Genomic DNA, 15,897 nt, shown 5'->3' on the forward strand with positions numbered 1-15,897 from the left:
GTGTGTATGATTTCTTTCATTGAAAACTCTTTCTCTTGCTGAAGACAACTCATTTTTCCCCCCAAGGAGTTAACTAAATTTTCTGCAACACTGTGGCCAGTCATTTTTCTATTAATTTGTGGTACCTTTTTTTTTTTTTTTTTAAAGATTCAATTTATTTGAGAGAAAGCGCACATGAGCAGGGAGAGGGGCAGAGGGTGAAGCAAAAGCAGACTACCTGCCTAGTGGGGACTCCAGTTTGCGGCTTAATGCTGGGACCCTGGGATCATGACCTGAGCCAAAGGCAGATGTCCAGTCGACTGAGCCACCCAGGTGTGCCCCCCCCACCTTTTAAAAAAGATTTATATAATTTGTAGAGAGGGAGCTCATGAGTGGGAGGTGCAGAGGGAGAGAATCTCAAGCAGAACCCCCCATTGAGTGGGGTACCTGTCATGGGGCTCAGTTTCATGACCCTGAGATCAAGACCTGAGCTGAAGGCATGCAGCAGTTGAGTCAGATGCTTAACTAAATGGACCACCCAGGCACCCTTGTGGTACTGCTTTTATTACATAATAAATTCCTATATTAGAGTCTGTTTTAGGACATTTTAAAAAAAGATTTTATTTATTTGACAGAGAGAGAGATCACATGTAGGCAGAGAGGCAGGCAGAGAACAGGGGAAGCAGGCTGTCTGCTGAGCAGAGAGCCTGATGGTGGGGCTCCATCCCAGGACTCCAGGATCGTGACCCGAGCCGAAGGCAGAGGCTCAACCCACTGAGCCACTCAGGTGCCCCAGGAAAAATTTTTATTTAAAATTATAAATTGAGTGTAGTTGACACAATGTGAACATCAGTTTCAGGTGTACAACACAGTCCATTCAACAACTCCATATGTTAGCTGCGCTCACCACAAGTGTAGCTCCCATCTGTCATCATACAAGTCCACTACAGTATCACTGACTATATTTCCTATACTGTAGCTTCTGTCCCCATAATTTATTCATTCCATGACTGTAAGCCTGGGTCTCCCACTGACCTTTAACTGTTCTGCCCATTCCTCCTGTACACTATGTTTTCAAATGTCTTATGTGTGACATTTTTTGAGGGAGATGAAGGAATAACCTAATGTCCCAAAAGATTGTCCTCGTGAGCAGGAATCCCCATTTCTAACTTTCCTGCTACTTCATTGTTAAAATGATTATCAGGCCCTTAGCAGGTTTGTTATGGAGAGTTCAGGCAGTCTTGGGGAAGGCAGGGAAGGGTGACTTTGGATTTGTCCCCAAGTCAGGCCCTGCCCATCTGCTGCTGCCTTCTGGCCGCAGAGGGTCAGGCTTTGAGCATTAAAAAAACCAGGGCGCCTGGGTGGCTCAGTGGGTTAAACCGCTGCCTTGGGCTCAGATCATGATCTCAGGGTCCTGGGATCGAGTCCTGCATCAGGCTCTGCTCGGCAAGAAGCCTGCTTCCTTTCTTCTCTCTGCCTGCCTCTATGCCTACTTGTGATCTCTCTCTGTCAAATACATAAATAAAATCTTTAAAAAACAAAACAAAAACCAGGAGCCCAGAATAAGCTACTGTGACAGCACAGAATGTTCAGGGTTATGGAGACTGTCGTATGGTGTGTGCACATTGTTTTCATCATCTGTCCTGATTTCTAATCCATTACCTTTATAAGAACTATCATAATTTAGGGTGGAGAATCCCCGGGCACATCCATTTGTGGGTCGGTTATGGTCCCATTCCAGCCTGAGTTCTACAAACACCTATGATAGAGAGTGAACTGAGGTTGGAGCTCAAATGCATTCAAACTTTTGAGAACTGAGCTTTGTAGACTTAGCAGGTAGACTCGGGTGATTGAATGACCTAACAGGAATTCGAGGTTCGGTGGCCGAAGCACACCCAGCGTGGTGGGGTAGGGATCCCAGCCGGCACCGCAGACCCAGCTAGCCGTCAGCTGGGACGGGCACCGGCCGGAGCGACGAAAATCCGATCCCGGGACCGGTAGGTAGGAGGCTGAGGCTGTCGCGCGCGCCCCGCCTCTCCCGCGCCGCCCCGCCCCTGGCTTCCTCGTGACCTGGGTCCCGCCCCCCTCGGCCGCAGCACCCCCGGCTGATTGGCCCCTCCGCGGCGTATCCTCGGGCTGGCAGCCAGGCGGGCGCGTCACGTGGCTGAGCAGCGTCCAGGGCGCCGAGCCGCGGGCCGCCAGGCATGGACCGTCAGGCCGCCGGAGCCCGGGGGCCGGGGGCTGCTGAGCCGCCTCGGGGTCCGCCAGTGCCGAGCGCGCGGGAGTCGCCCCCCAGCCCGGGGGTGAGCGCGGCCGCCGGCAGCAGCGCGGGGCGGGAAGTTGCGGGGCTCGCTGGCCGGGCGAGGCGGGGCGAGGCGGGGCGAGGCGAGGCGAGGCGAGGCGAGGCGGGGCGGGGCGGGGGCCGTGAGGCCGGAGGAACAACGTTTGGGCGCGCGCTTGCGTTGGAAACTGCCGGGCTGCGGCTGCCTAGGGCGTGGGAGGGGGCGGGGGAAGGCGAGCGGGGCGGGGAGGGGGGGCGGGGGGCGGGCCGGCCGGCCATCGCGGGGGCGCCTCTGCTTACTCGCTGAATGGGAGGTGATGCTGATGGCCGAGAACTGGGGGCTGCTGCCGGGGGCCTGGGCCGGGGCCAGGTGAGGGCTGCGAGCAGCGCGCTGTCCCCGCTGGACTTGGGACCACGGGTGGGGATGCACGGCTCACCCTGAGCACCACATGACGTCTGAGGCGCGCTCTCCTTTTCTGTTTACTGAAACCCAAGGCCCGGCTTGACGCAGGGGTTCCAGAAACTTGTTTTCATTTGCGCGCCAGACAGCTCCTGCTGTTTCAAAAGACCGTTATTACTGTCATCACCTGTCCCTGTTTACAGTCAGTCAGTCCTGCTGGATGGTGAGCTCCGTGAGGGTAGGAACCCTCTGCTGAGTGCTGTTAACCCGGCTCCTAGTGTCCTAACGTGCCACGATAGACGCGGCTGTTAATGGGAGAGAGGACAGGAATGCTTGTTTAAGCATCAGAGATGGTACTAAACCCGAGTAAGATAACAAAAATGCAGTGATAGACTTATACACAAATTACTTTGGAGTGTGCATAGGATGATAGTGATTCCATCAGGAGGTAGCAGGAAGGATGCGGGCTTTCTCTCCAAGGGGACAGGTTGGTGGCGCCTGCAGAGGTGGGGAGATGGACAGAGCAAATGGGTGGGAGCTTCGGTGGCACAGCCTCAGGGCAAGGGGAGAGGACTATGCTCAACAGGTTGAGGGGCGATGATGGGTTGGTGTGAATGCCTTGGCCAATTTTATGTGCCCACGTGGAGGGCTGTTGAAGATTTTTGAGCAGAGTGGTGGTTGATACTATTAAGGCTGGGCAGGGTGGGTGAGTGGGGAGGGCAGGGACCTACCGCAGTGGTGCACATGAGAGATGCTGCCAGCTGACCTGTAGCCGTGACCAAGGGTTGTCACTTACTACAGGAGGTACAACTTATACATTAAGGGAGGACTAGGTCATGAGCTAATTGGGGCAGGTGCCAAGTGCACTTTAGAGGTAGGCACAAAGAAGGTGGGTTTAAACTCTACTGGTATTCCATTCCTGCAGGGTGTCAGGTGTTTTCACAAGTGTTATCATAAGCCCCCTGCAAGGTCAGAACAGTTATCCCCAATTTCTGGAGAAGGAATCCCAGGCATGGTGGTTGAGGTTATCTCTCGGAGGTCATACTCTGAATGAATGGCAGAGCCGGGATTGAAACCAGATCTTTAATACGCAGGCTGTGAACATTTCTTGTTCTATTTACAAAGCGATCTTGGAGGTGATGGGATTTCAGGAACTTTTGAGTGATGGGAGCAGAGAAGCAGATGGTTGGCAGTAAGGGAAGAAGACTTCCCTTCAGCATCACTAAAGAATTACAGCTCTCTTGCCCCCATGTATCAGGAGACAGAATTTGTTAGAAAATGAAGTCACTGGAAAGGTAAAAATGAACATGGTGCACGTAGCAACTGCAGGAAATGGCTACCAACCGAGGGCTTAGGGAACGAAGGAATGAGGTTGGAATGATTACAATTTACAGGCTCAGAGGGGAGGCTTCGCAGAGCTGAAGTTCCAACTTCTGAGGAGGCGGCGCTGCCCACAGCCACGGCTGGGGTCTCCGAAGGCACAGGAGGGGGCCTGAGGGCCTGGGCTTCGGACCCCTGACGAGAGGGCCCAAGGAGGAGGTTGGCAAACTCTAAACTGGATGGAGCGGCCCCTGTAGGAGGGTGCCACGGGGCCCCGAGTGTCGCTGGGGGCCGAGTGTCACTGGGGTGGTGTCCACAGGAATAGGAGGGAGCAACGCCCTTCCCCCTCAGGCCTTGCCGCTGCTCATAGGGCAAAGCAGAAATGGGGGTTGCAGAGCCACAGCCCCATCCTCACAGAGGTGAGGGCGCGAGATGGTAGTTTAATCCCGGGGACATCCCACACAAATCCAAGTCCTGGGTAACCATCTCTCCTTCTTGCAGGCCAGCTTTGCCCTCGCCGACCATTCCGGGCAGGAGCGAGAGGCTGAGAAGGCCATGGATCGGCTAGGCAAGTAGCCGGTGGAGACGGTGAGGGTGGGGTAGGGTCGGATGTGGGGACAGACCAAGGGAGTAAGGAAGAGAGGGACCGTCGCTACATCTTGTTGGCCTCCTCTTCCCAGCCAGTTCTCTTTGCTGCTGAGTTGTGTTTTCTGCCCAGTGTTTCCACAGTGCCCCTCTGTGGTAGCCCCACTGGAGCTTCCATTAAGGAGGTCATGACCTTGTGTTCAAACCCTTCCCGTCTCCCGAGAAAGGCAGCTTAGGGCAGCGTGGGCTTTGGAGCCAGGCAACATTATTTTCACTTTGAGCTCCGGCTCAGAGTCCTGGGTGAGTTTTGAGGCCTTAGATAAGTCATTTATCCTTTCTTCCTCTTTAAAATGGGGATAATAATGCTTAACTTCAGAGACTGGTTCTGAGGTTGGGTGGGAGGATCTGGAGCTGTAATAGCCACCAGCTACTGGTACTCTTTAAATCTAAGCAAATTATAATTAAACACAATGAAAACCTCAGTTCCCTATTCACTTTAGCCACATTTCAAGTGCTCAGCAGTCCCACATGGCTCTTGCTAGCTAGCCTGTTGGAGCACAGATGAGAGAAAATTACCATCATCACAGGAACTGCTTAGTGCTGGTCTGGGAAAGGCACTGTGCCGGCATGTAGGTATGGTCATAACTGACACTTGCAGAGTCAGGGCCAGGGACAATTCAAAGTGTTTCTTTTCCTGTTAGCCTTTTTTTCTTTTTTCTTTTTTTTTAATTTAAGATTTTATTTATTTATTTGTCAGAGAGGAAGAGAGAGCACACACGCACGCTCAAGCACACACAAGCAGGCAGAGGTGGAGAGAGAAGCAGGCTCACTGCTGAGCAAGGAGCTGGACTTGAGACTCGATCCCAAGACCCTGGGACCATGACCTGAGCCAAAGGCAGTGGCTTAACTGACTGAGCCACCCAGGCATCCCAGTTAGCCCTTTTTTTCAAACAAACAACTCTCACAATACTCTTGTCTTCATATTTACAGATGAGAAAACTGAGGCACAGTAAAAAATTAAAAATGTGGTCAAACACATATAAGGTGTATATTTAGCAATTTTAAAGCATACATTTCAGTGGCATTTAGTCCCAACGCTGTGTAACCAGCATGGCTTAGTTCCTGAACATTTTCAGCACCCCACGAGGAAACCCTGTACCTGATAAGTAGCTACACCCGCTTCCCTGAACCCCTGGCGACCATGATCAGCTTTCTGTCTCCATGGATTTCCCAGTCCTGGACAGGTGCATGTGAGTTGCATGATATCCTGTGTAACCTTTTATGTCTGGCTTGTTTTGCTCAGCATAATATTTCCAAGATTCATTCATGGAGCATAAATCAGTACATTCCTTTTTATGGCTGAATCTTTCCATCATCAGGATGCGCTACATCTTGCTTGGTTATTCATCCTGTGGATGGGCATTTATTTGGGTTGTTTCCACCTTCTGGTGGTCGCAAACAGTGCTGTCAAGAATATTTTTGTATCAGTCTTGTTTAAATACCTGTTTCCAGTTCTTTGGGATATCTGTCTAAGAGGGGAATTGCTGGGCTGTGTGCTAGTTCTGTGTTTTAAGTTCTTTTTTTTTTTTTCTTTTTAAAGATTTTATTTATTTATTTGACAGCTAGAGATCGCAGGTAGGCAGAAAGGCAGAGAGGAAGGGAAGCAGGCTCCCTGCTGAGCAGAGAGCCTGATGCAGGGCTTGATCCCAGGACCCCGGGATCATGACCTGAGCGGAAGGCAGAAGGCTTTGAGCCACGCAGGCACCCCATGTGTTTTAAGTTCTGGAGGGCTTGGTGGAGTCCATTTCCACTCAGTCACACAATAATAATTGGCACAACTGGCATGCAGACCGGGGTAGTCTGGCTTCAAAACCCATGCCCTGAACTATTGTTTTTTTGCTTATAGCTACCATTATTTTACAGTGTTAGTAGCATAGCTGTGTTTAGGCTAATTCTTTTCCCAGCTCTGACCTGCCATCACCATAGCTCAATGTGCTGGGAGGCCCGTTATCCTCCCCCAAATTTTCTTCCATTATTTTGAGACCTTTTGAAATTATACCTTCCAGCCCTCCCCAGTATTGGGAGGAGGAGACGTGGCTGTCTCTTGTGACTGGATGGGTTCTGCCCTTCTGCCCGCTTTCCTCTTGCTGTCCCCTTGCCCTGTGCTCCCTGAGGATGAACAGAGAAATAAAAGAGTTCAAATTCAAGTTTGTATTGTGAAAGCTTGTCATTTGTCCACATGCCCTTTGCCTCAATTACCTGTAAACTACCAAAACACATAAACTATACTTGATTTGCTTGATTCCCTGTGTGAATTACAAGACTTTGCAATTGCCTCATTTAAGGCAAAATGTTTTATTGAAAAAATGATCAGCCCTTGTTTGAGAAAGATAAACAATATTTTTTTTTTTTTTAAGTGTTCAGGTGGCTAAGGAACTCTGTACCCCTGTTTCACTCTTGCCCTCTCAGTAAGTTTGCCAGACATTTTCCAAGCACACAAGTAGCCTTGTATTGTTGCTAGTGGTTTTTTCAGACCTTCTTCCTTCTGTTGATTTCTTAGCCAGTGGAGCACAGAGCATCCCTAATGGTAGTCCTACCCACGGTGAGGGCACCCACTCAGAAGAGGAAGGGTTTGCTGTGGATGATGAGGATTCTGACGGGGACCTGAATACCTGGGAGCTGTCAGAAGGCGTGTCCGACCGTCCACCCAAGGAACAGGCTGCTGATCTTTTTAATGAGGACTGGGACTTGGAGTTGAAGGCAGATCAAGGGAATCCGTATGGTAGGTATGGCGTATCTAGGGTCCTAGACCAAGGTTCGGAGAGCCTCCTACTGTATTACCCCAAAGGCAGGCAGTTTGGAAGATGGACCCAGTCTCTGAGCTTAGCCTGATACCTGCCTGGTACAGGGCTGAAAGGTCTGTGACAGCTTCTCTTCATATTGGAAAAAAAAATGCAAATTTTGCAGTTGACTCTTAAAATATCTGTGTGAATCTAGCAGCTGCAGAGAGAAGTGCTGTCTTCTGCATTTGCAGTCTCTGCACTGCTAAGGGCTCTGCTCTGAGAAGCACCACCCAGGGGGGTCCTCAGGCCGCAATCCAAGGAGGGCTCTGTGTGTGTGCTTTTGAACTGCAAATGTCTGTCTCCCCTCCCCTCCTGCCTTTAATTTTTTTTTTTTTCTTTAAACTGCTTGCAGATGCTGATGACATCCAGGGTTGCATTTCTCAAGAGGTCAAACCTTGGGTGTGCTGTGCCCCGCAAGGGGACATGGTCTATGACCCCAGTTGGCACCATCCACCTCCGCTGATACCCCATTATTCCAAGATGGTCTTCGAAACGGGACAGTTTGATGATGCTGAAGATTGAGTCTGCAGCTGTTTGCCTGGTGGGTGGGCCTGCCCTCCAGATGAAGGTCTCTCTTCCTTTCATTGAGGTGAGAGGTCACATTTGAGGACACATTCCCAGTGATCCCTGAGTCGGACACACAGACTGGTGTTACCTAAGGCCCCGATGTCCTCCAGTTCTGTTGTTGTTGTTGTTTTTCATGAGGTCCTCCTTGGGACATGTGAGTGTTTGTGTCTGTGTCAGGAGGAGTTGTGTTCTTTATAAATAAAGGTAGAAAAATTTGAAACGCTTTTGTTTACTACCCCCCCTTTTTTTAATTGGATACTTACCAGCAAAGCCTTATTTCTTCAGTTAAAGTCCCTAGCTTACATTTTAAGATTGGACGTACTTGGACCCTTAAAATTACTCTATGGAAGAAAATAATTTTTTGGCCAGAGAGTAGAATCCAAGTCACGTTGGTGACTTTGTGGCTGATTTCTATTCCTGTTGATGAAGAGTTGACCATTTACTTAACAAGGACTTTCAGCAAGCTAGAACACGAAATGGCAAAAAATTAAACCAGCAATTATATAGCTCTCAGTTGATGAAAGGATTTTGAACCTTATTTTCCATTTAATTTTTTGCTTTTTACAATTACTACATGAAGTCACATTTTTAAAAAATGGCCTTATTCTATTTTTTCAAGATTTTATTTGTAAGTAATCTCTACACCCAACATGGAACTTGAACTCACAACTCTGAGATCAGGAGTTGCACACTCCCCCTGACTGAGCCAGCCAGGCACCCCTAAATTGTGTCATTTTAGAGATGAGGAAAACAAGACTCAAAATGTTTTGACTTCGGCAGGATCCCAGAGCCAGGAAGTGGCAGAGCCATGCCGTAACCCCACACATGAGTCTGAGGTGTGCTTTCCTCAGCTGCTCAACCCCTTGTGAGTACCATCCTGGAGGTGGGTTCTGGGGCTGTGCCTTGGCAGGTCTGTGATGCACCAGCCTAAGTTGCCTTTGCCTCTCTGGCCAGCTCTGGGATTGCTTCTTACCTCCCTGCCTCCTTCTTGAAGTTGAATCAAGAACAAAGTGTGTGCCCTACAAAGTGTGTGAGCAGGGCAGAACCTTATGAGGGACAGTGGTGGCTTTCGCTGTGAGGGGCCTCCTGACCAAAACCGTCCCAGGGAGAAAAAATGTTCCCTCTACCACCATTGCTAAAGGGACAGTCATAGACCATATCACCACACAACTCTTTCTTTCCTCCTCCTCCTCCTCTTCATCCCAGTGGCTGGAGCTGATTAGACCAGTGTGAAAATGAGCATTTTGGTGTAAAAATGTGAACTTGAGAAACTGAGCCAAGAAATGTTGGGGGCTTGAGGAGGATAGATGGCAGAGTGGCAAGGCTGTGCTGTTGATGGGATGTGTTGGCCCATGCATGAGCTGGAGCAGCAAGGCAGCTGAAACTGAATAAAAGTGAATAGAGGTACAAGTCATGAGGTGAGGGAGTATACGGGTGTTGGAGGGAAGGAAGAAAATGGGGTAGGAAAAGCCCATGTGCGTGAGACGCTGAGCAAAGGAGATTCACCAGGTCCTGCTGCTGTGATCCAAGGAGCAGCTGAAAGTCTAGGACACTTTCGTTTTGTAGTAGTTAATCTTTGCGGTTCCTCTTTTAGGTTGTTTCCAACAAAGTGGGTAAGAGGGCAGTAGGGTCTCCTGGAGGAAGGATGTAGAAATTTGGGTATGTCAGGAGAGCAAGAGAAAGAGGGAGCTTAGTCAGTTGTTTTGATTCAAATAGTGTTCTGGTGCCCCTCACCCCCACCCCTCATTGGGTGAGCCAAGCACAGAGAGATGTAGAAGGTAATTCTCCAGGCTGTGAACATTGGTTATCTTGGGGTGAGGTGGGAAGTAAGGGGGAAAAAGTAATGAAATGGAAAAATACTAATGGAAATACATACCATAAAGCTGCTCTGATAATACTGTAAAGAAAACGTTGCGTATGCAAGTGACAAGGGCTAACACGAACAAATGGAAACGATTATGTGATGGAATTGCAGGGAGTTCCTTCTTCTTCTTCTTCTTCTTTTTTTTTTTTTTTGAAAGATTTTATTTATTGGAGTGTACGCAAGTGGCAGGAAGGGGCAGAGGGAGAGGGAGAGAATCTCAAGCAGACTCTATGCTGAGTATGGAGCCAGATGTGGGGCTTGATCCCACGACTCTGAGATCAGGATCTGAGCCGAAACCAAGAGTCAGATGCCTAACCGACTGAGCCACCCATGGCGCCCCTTGAAAAACTTCTAAAAATAAGAACTTTCCAAAAGCCTTTGTGTTAGATTAGGATTCAATTAGTATTCCTTTTTTTTTTTATTTTTAAAAGTAGCATATAGGAATGGAACAGAGAGAAATGTCCAGAAGCAGTGAGTTTTCCAGCCATGTTTTTTTTTTTTTTAAAGATTTATTTATTTATTTATTTGACAGAGAGATCATAAGTAGGCAGAGAGACAGGAAAAGAGAGAGAGGGGGAAGCAGGCTCCCCACTGAGCAGAGAGCCTGATGTGGGGCTTGATTCCAAGACCCTAAGATCATGACCTGAGCCAAAGGCAGAGGCTTTATTTAACCCACTGAGCCACCCAAGCACCTCCCAACCATGCTTTAATGTGAAAGCCTTCAATCAATGACCAAGTAATTTTTGTTCCCTTAAAACTATAGAGTGTGTATGACAAATGAGTTTGTAGGATAAATTGTTAGACAAAATTGTGGTTATTTAAAAAATAATGGAATAAAAGGAAATATTGATTTCTAACCAGTGTCCTATAATGAAGAATTCCAATTTTTAGGTACTCAATAAAATGAAAAATAAAACAAAACATCAGGAAAACTTCTGTGTGTTCAAATCCCTGAATGCCGAGCTGAGAAGTGTCAATCTCATGGGGAAATGGGAACTTAGATATTGCTTAGTTTGGGCTTGTACTATGTGTAGGAATTCTCTCTGCCCACTTTTAGTCGTGGGGAGCTCAGTACCTCAGAAGGGGCCCATCCACGGCTGGCTAGTGCTCTTTGTTAGAAAATTCGCCCTTGTATTAAGTTGGAATTTACCCATTTGGTCCTGGTCTGCTCTGTGGTTCTGTCCTTCAAATATAGAATATTAGCAATCTTCTCCGGCTCTTTGTTTCTAGCTAAATAATCAACAGGCAATTGCATATGTGTGTCTGGAATCAGAAAAGGGAGAGGAGAAGAGAGGGCAGGAGGGAGGGGAAGGAATGTGGTGGGCATCTTTGAGGTTTTGTAGGTGTTGCAGCGCTGACAGAAGTTGAACTTGTTCTGTGAAGGCTAGTGGGAAGGAGAGGGCCAAGGACGGGACCTTGTGGCGTAGTAGCAACGAAAGGTTAGAGGGAAGAGTGATCCCAGAGCCAGGCTGTGGCGGGGAGGAGGAGGAAAACCAGGGGAGGATGGGTGCCTCACAAACCAAATCTGAGAAGAGAGTTGTAAGAAAGGGGGTTGGCAGGGCGCATGGGTGGCTGAGCTGTTAAGCGTAGGCCTTTAGCTCAGGTCATGATTCCAGGGTCCTGGCATCGAGCCCTGTATCAGGCTCCCTGCTCAGCGGAGAGCCTGCTTCTCCCGCTCCAGGTCCCCCATGCGCTTGTGTTCTCTCTCTGTCATAAATAAATAAAATAGTAAAGAAAAAAAGGAAGGAGGACAGACAGTCCTCTTATAGGGAGACACCAAGTAAGGTGAAGGCTTCAAAGGACTTTCTGGGATGCGGGAGTAAGAAAGTGTTTGTGTAATGTACTGACTTGGGGCAGGTGCGGGGTGGGGAGCATGGGCATTTCAGGCTTAAACATTTTGGGGGATTCATGCGGCCACTTGACCTGCTGCCTTTGGTTACTCTGGTTTTTCTTGACTGGGGGGTGGGGGGAGGGTTGGGCAATGGTGCCTCCCAGCCAGCTTCCCTCAGGATGAGACGCGAGCTAGTCTGGGAAGAGTCCACAGAAGTGGACAGAAGCCACTGGAGAAATGTAGGTGCTAAGGGACTGTTAGGAGGAACAAAAGAGAAGCTTTTATTCTGACATTTCTTGCAAGCAGTATGGTTTGCCCAGAAAAGAGTCACCACTGACTGCAGCAAAGTTTTGAGTGAGGGAAAGGAGAGTACAGACGTGTTTTTCAAGTGACTGGAGGGCATTTGTGATGTGCCTTTGTTTCTCTCAGGCCGGCCCTCTCTCCGTGCAGGCATGTTGTTCATTGCCTCACTGGGGGCATGTGACAGGGTTGAAGACAACCAAGACATTTTTCTACCTTTTGTTTTACAAAAAGGGACTTACTATGTTTTTAAATGTTTCTTTCTCTTTTCCCTCCCTCCCTTCCTTTCTTCCTTTTCCTTGTAAAGAGGCAAGGGGATTTTGGATCAAAAGACTATGTCTCTTGAAGAAATTTGGAGGGAAAGAATGATCCTCCACAACCTTCCCCCAATCCCCTGGGTTGTGAGAAGAAAGATAGGAGAAGACACGTGAGCCCTGCTTCCTGCTGTGTCCCTGGGAGTTAGATCCTCAGAGAGTGATAGATGTTGATGCTTCTATTTTTTTTTTCTATTTATTTTTTTTTAAGATTTTATTTATTTGAAACAGAGCATGAGCAGGGGGAATGGCAGAGGGAGAGAGAAGGCTCCCCGTTGAGCAGGGAGCCTGATGCAGGGCTGGATCCCAGAACCCTGAGATCATAACCGGAGCTGAAGGCAGATGCTTAACTGACTGAGCCACCCACGCGCCCCTCTTTGTTTATATATATATATATATATTTTTTTTTTTATAGATTTTATTTATTTATTTGGCAGAGAGAGACACAGTGAGAGAGAGCAGAAGCAGGGGGAGTAGGAGAGAGAGAAGCAGGCTTCCCGAGGAGCAGGGAGCCCAATGCGGGGCTCGATCCCAGGACCCTGGGAACCTGAGCTGAAGGCAGACGCCTAACGACTGAGCCACCTAGGCACCCCTGTTTTAATATTTCTGGATGAAAATCTTTCAGTTTTTGTACTGTAGCAGAAGAAACAGAACCATGCCATTCACAATTTGTATAGATAATTCTGGGTTTTTTTTTTTTTTTGATGACTCCACTATATGTCTGTTACGACTTTCTTCCCTGGGGAAATTCTGGGGGGAATGTACACTTTCACTCTACCCCTAAATTAGTCTGGGGACAGTTTGGTTATCATGAGACCACAGGATGATATGGTAGGTGGAGTTTCCCCTAGCTTTGCTTTTTTTTTTTTTTTTTTTTTTTTAAAGATTTTATTTTAAAGTAATCTCTACACGCAACATGGGACTCAGACTCACAACCCAGAGATCAAGAGCTGCACGCTCCATGACTGAGCCAGCCAGGTGCCCTACAAGCTTTGCTCTTAAATGTCTGAATGGCTGGGTGGATTGACTGTGGAAGCTGCAGATGACCACTCTGTGTATAGAAGACCTGCCCTGAGGAAACCTGAGAGCCCCTTCCAGGGAGATGGAAGCGCACTCATCCGCTAAATAAATACCGTGGTGCTACAGTACCCGTGTTTTTCCAGACTTTGCCTTCTTGGACCCAACTTTTTATAAGATGGTTGGAATATGGAAAAAGAGAAAAAAAAAACCCTTAAACCCTGGCTGGAGCCTATCTGGATTCTGTCTCCCAGTTCTCCCCAAGTAGACTCCCCACCCAAATAGCTAAAAATGCTGGATCTGGAGGGCTGTGCCTGTGTATGCGTACACATGTGTGTGAGCGTGGCCGGCCAGGGAGAAGAAGCTGGAGGGTGTAACAGGAAAGCAAGCGGCGGGGCTGGCTCCCACTTTGTTGACTTAGTGAGTCTGGCTGCAGAGCGGAGGTCTTTGGAAAATGGCTTCGCTGCTTCTGGCAGGTTCTACTGAGCTGGTTCCGGGGCTGAACTAGATCTTGCAGGTGTTTATGGGCCTGGGGTTGTGGGGCACCAAGGTTTGCAGAATTCCACCAGGATCTGTGGCCTGTGGAGTAAAATATAGGCTTGGTTTCTGAAGACGTTATCTCTCTCCAGGATTTTGTGGTCCTCCCCTTTGAGTTGGAGAAATGTCCCGAGGAAGGACACTTCCATTTCTGACCATTGCAAGGTGCAATTTGTTTTCCTTTTTTTTTTTTTTTTAATTTCTGGTGAGATAATTGTGATTTCAGAAACAATTTCCTCTGACCACTTCTTAGCTGTTCAACAAATGGGGCAGATGTAAGTTAGAGCCATGTGTTTGGCAATTCTGGGCGGACAGGGGAGTTTCTCCTGGCTGCGGCCTGCGACCCTATTCCATTTTTCCAGCAGGTGGCAGTAAAGACCCACGCACTGTCTTCTGCGTGACCCACTGGGTGAGGGGCCCTGGAGGAGGTGAGGCCTGGCTCAGGGTTACCATCCTGTTAGTGGGCCTCCCGCTGGCTGGCAAACTTCCCCCTGAATTCACGGGCAGGGTTTACTCCTGATTTTAGACGTGACGTTTCTCAGAAAAGGTTGCTGTGGAATCTAGGGTAAGGATCACCATTGTTAACTGCCCCCTACACCTACCTGGGAGGCTGGCTTATGGTGAGTGCTTAGTACATGCTTGCTGACTTCAGCTAGAGTGTGCATATATGTGAGGGAGAGTAAAACACATCCTCCCTCTGTCATATGGTGTATCAGGTGATTTTCCTTATAAAGTCAGCCTCATAAATCTCACTTTACAGAAGAAGTTGAGGCTCGGGGAGGTGGAATAATTGGCCAAAGATCACAAAGACAGGTTCTGATCCCTTATCTGGGCTTCTGTGCTTGCTCTCCCAATATGGGAAACACGGAGATGTACCAAACATCTAGAACAAATTTTGTTTCAGAAAAAGCAAGGAAATGCAATGCAGGTTTGATCTTTATTCATCTGTTTATTTCTGAACACCTGCTATATTCTGTGTGCGGAGGCTGGAGGGTTGGGGGACCCGATTCCTGCTCTCAGGGGGCTCAGAGCCTAGGGGGAGGGAAGTGGCCCTGGAGGACTGCGCATGCCCAACGTGCAGCGGGCTCCTGGAAGAAGGGCGGGACGCTCGGGTGACCCCAGGCTAGAGGGCCCTGGTGCTGAGTCCTTGAGGATTTGGCCAGGCAAGAGATGGCAGGGATCGTCCAGGCAGTGGCGCCGTGTGTGCCCAGGCCCTAGCTGGGAGCGGGCTCACATATATGGGGAACTGACAAGGGACATTGAGAAGGCGATGTGAGGTGAGGTGAGCCAGGGGCCCTGGAACCCAGGTGGCTTAAGAGGTGCAGGAATGAAACACAGGCAGACCTTCATTTTCACAAGATCCCTCTAGTTCCTGGTGGAGAGCATGGCCAAGAGGGAAGGCAGGGAGGGTATCTGGGGCTGTAAGCTAGTAAGAGAGGACGGTGACCACAAGTAGAATGACAGCTGTGGAGCGGGAGGGACACTGACAGATCTGAATATAGAGCCGGCAGGAGTGGGGACGGAGTGAGGGTAGGGCAAGGGAAGGGAAGGAGCCTGGGGAGACCCTGGGTCCTGGCTTGGGCAGCTGGGTGGATGCGGTGGGCTCTGGTGTGCAAATTATCTTGGCAGTCCATGAGATGTTCCCACCCAGTGTTTGTAGAGGAAGGTGCCGTGTGTCCCAGATGTTCACCTTTGTTCTCAGGTTTTGGAGGACGCCTCTGCTTTGTGCAGCCCCGCACCCTGAACATTGGACAATCATGCCTGCTTTTCTCTCCGGGAGCATCCCCGAGTGCTCAGGAGATGGTACTGAGGTGTGCGTTCTGGTTGCCTCTCCTGCATCTATCCCGCTCCTCTGGAAGACCACCCCTTTCTCATGCTACCTGTGGACCCTGGGGAGAGCTAACTCCACCCCTGGAGGTAGGGACGAGGCCTGGGGTGGAGGCCCAAGTTCACCTGCATAGTGAATCTCTCCCCCTCTGTGTTCGTCTCCTAGGCTGCCTAACAAATTACCATGAACCTGGTGGCTTAAGACAAAAGAAATTTATTTTCTCATCATTCT

General features: G+C 49.1%; 1 protein-coding gene across 2 annotated transcripts; it reads left to right on the forward strand.

Moving 5' to 3' along the window:
- The first annotated feature begins 2,126 nt into the window (after positions 1 to 2,126).
- COPRS (coordinator of PRMT5 and differentiation stimulator) lies at positions 2,127 to 8,199 on the forward strand. 2 transcript variants are annotated; one of them, XM_059381158.1, is made up of 4 exons: positions 2,127 to 2,282; positions 4,482 to 4,552; positions 7,130 to 7,347; positions 7,761 to 8,199. In XM_059381158.1, exons 1-4 carry the CDS (start codon positions 2,184 to 2,186, stop codon positions 7,928 to 7,930), a joined length of 558 nt encoding a protein of 185 aa, XP_059237141.1. In that variant the 5' UTR covers positions 2,127 to 2,183; the 3' UTR covers positions 7,931 to 8,199. The 2 variants fall into 2 exon arrangements, with proteins under 2 accessions (XP_059237141.1, XP_059237143.1); XM_059381160.1 differs by lacking the exon at positions 2,127 to 2,282 and adding an exon at positions 2,535 to 2,630.
- Positions 8,200 to 15,897: the final 7,698 nt, after the last annotated feature.

The sequence above is a fragment of the Mustela nigripes genome, chromosome 16 (assembly GCF_022355385.1).
Source record: "Mustela nigripes isolate SB6536 chromosome 16, MUSNIG.SB6536, whole genome shotgun sequence".
Taxonomy (NCBI): Eukaryota; Metazoa; Chordata; class Mammalia; order Carnivora; family Mustelidae; genus Mustela; species Mustela nigripes.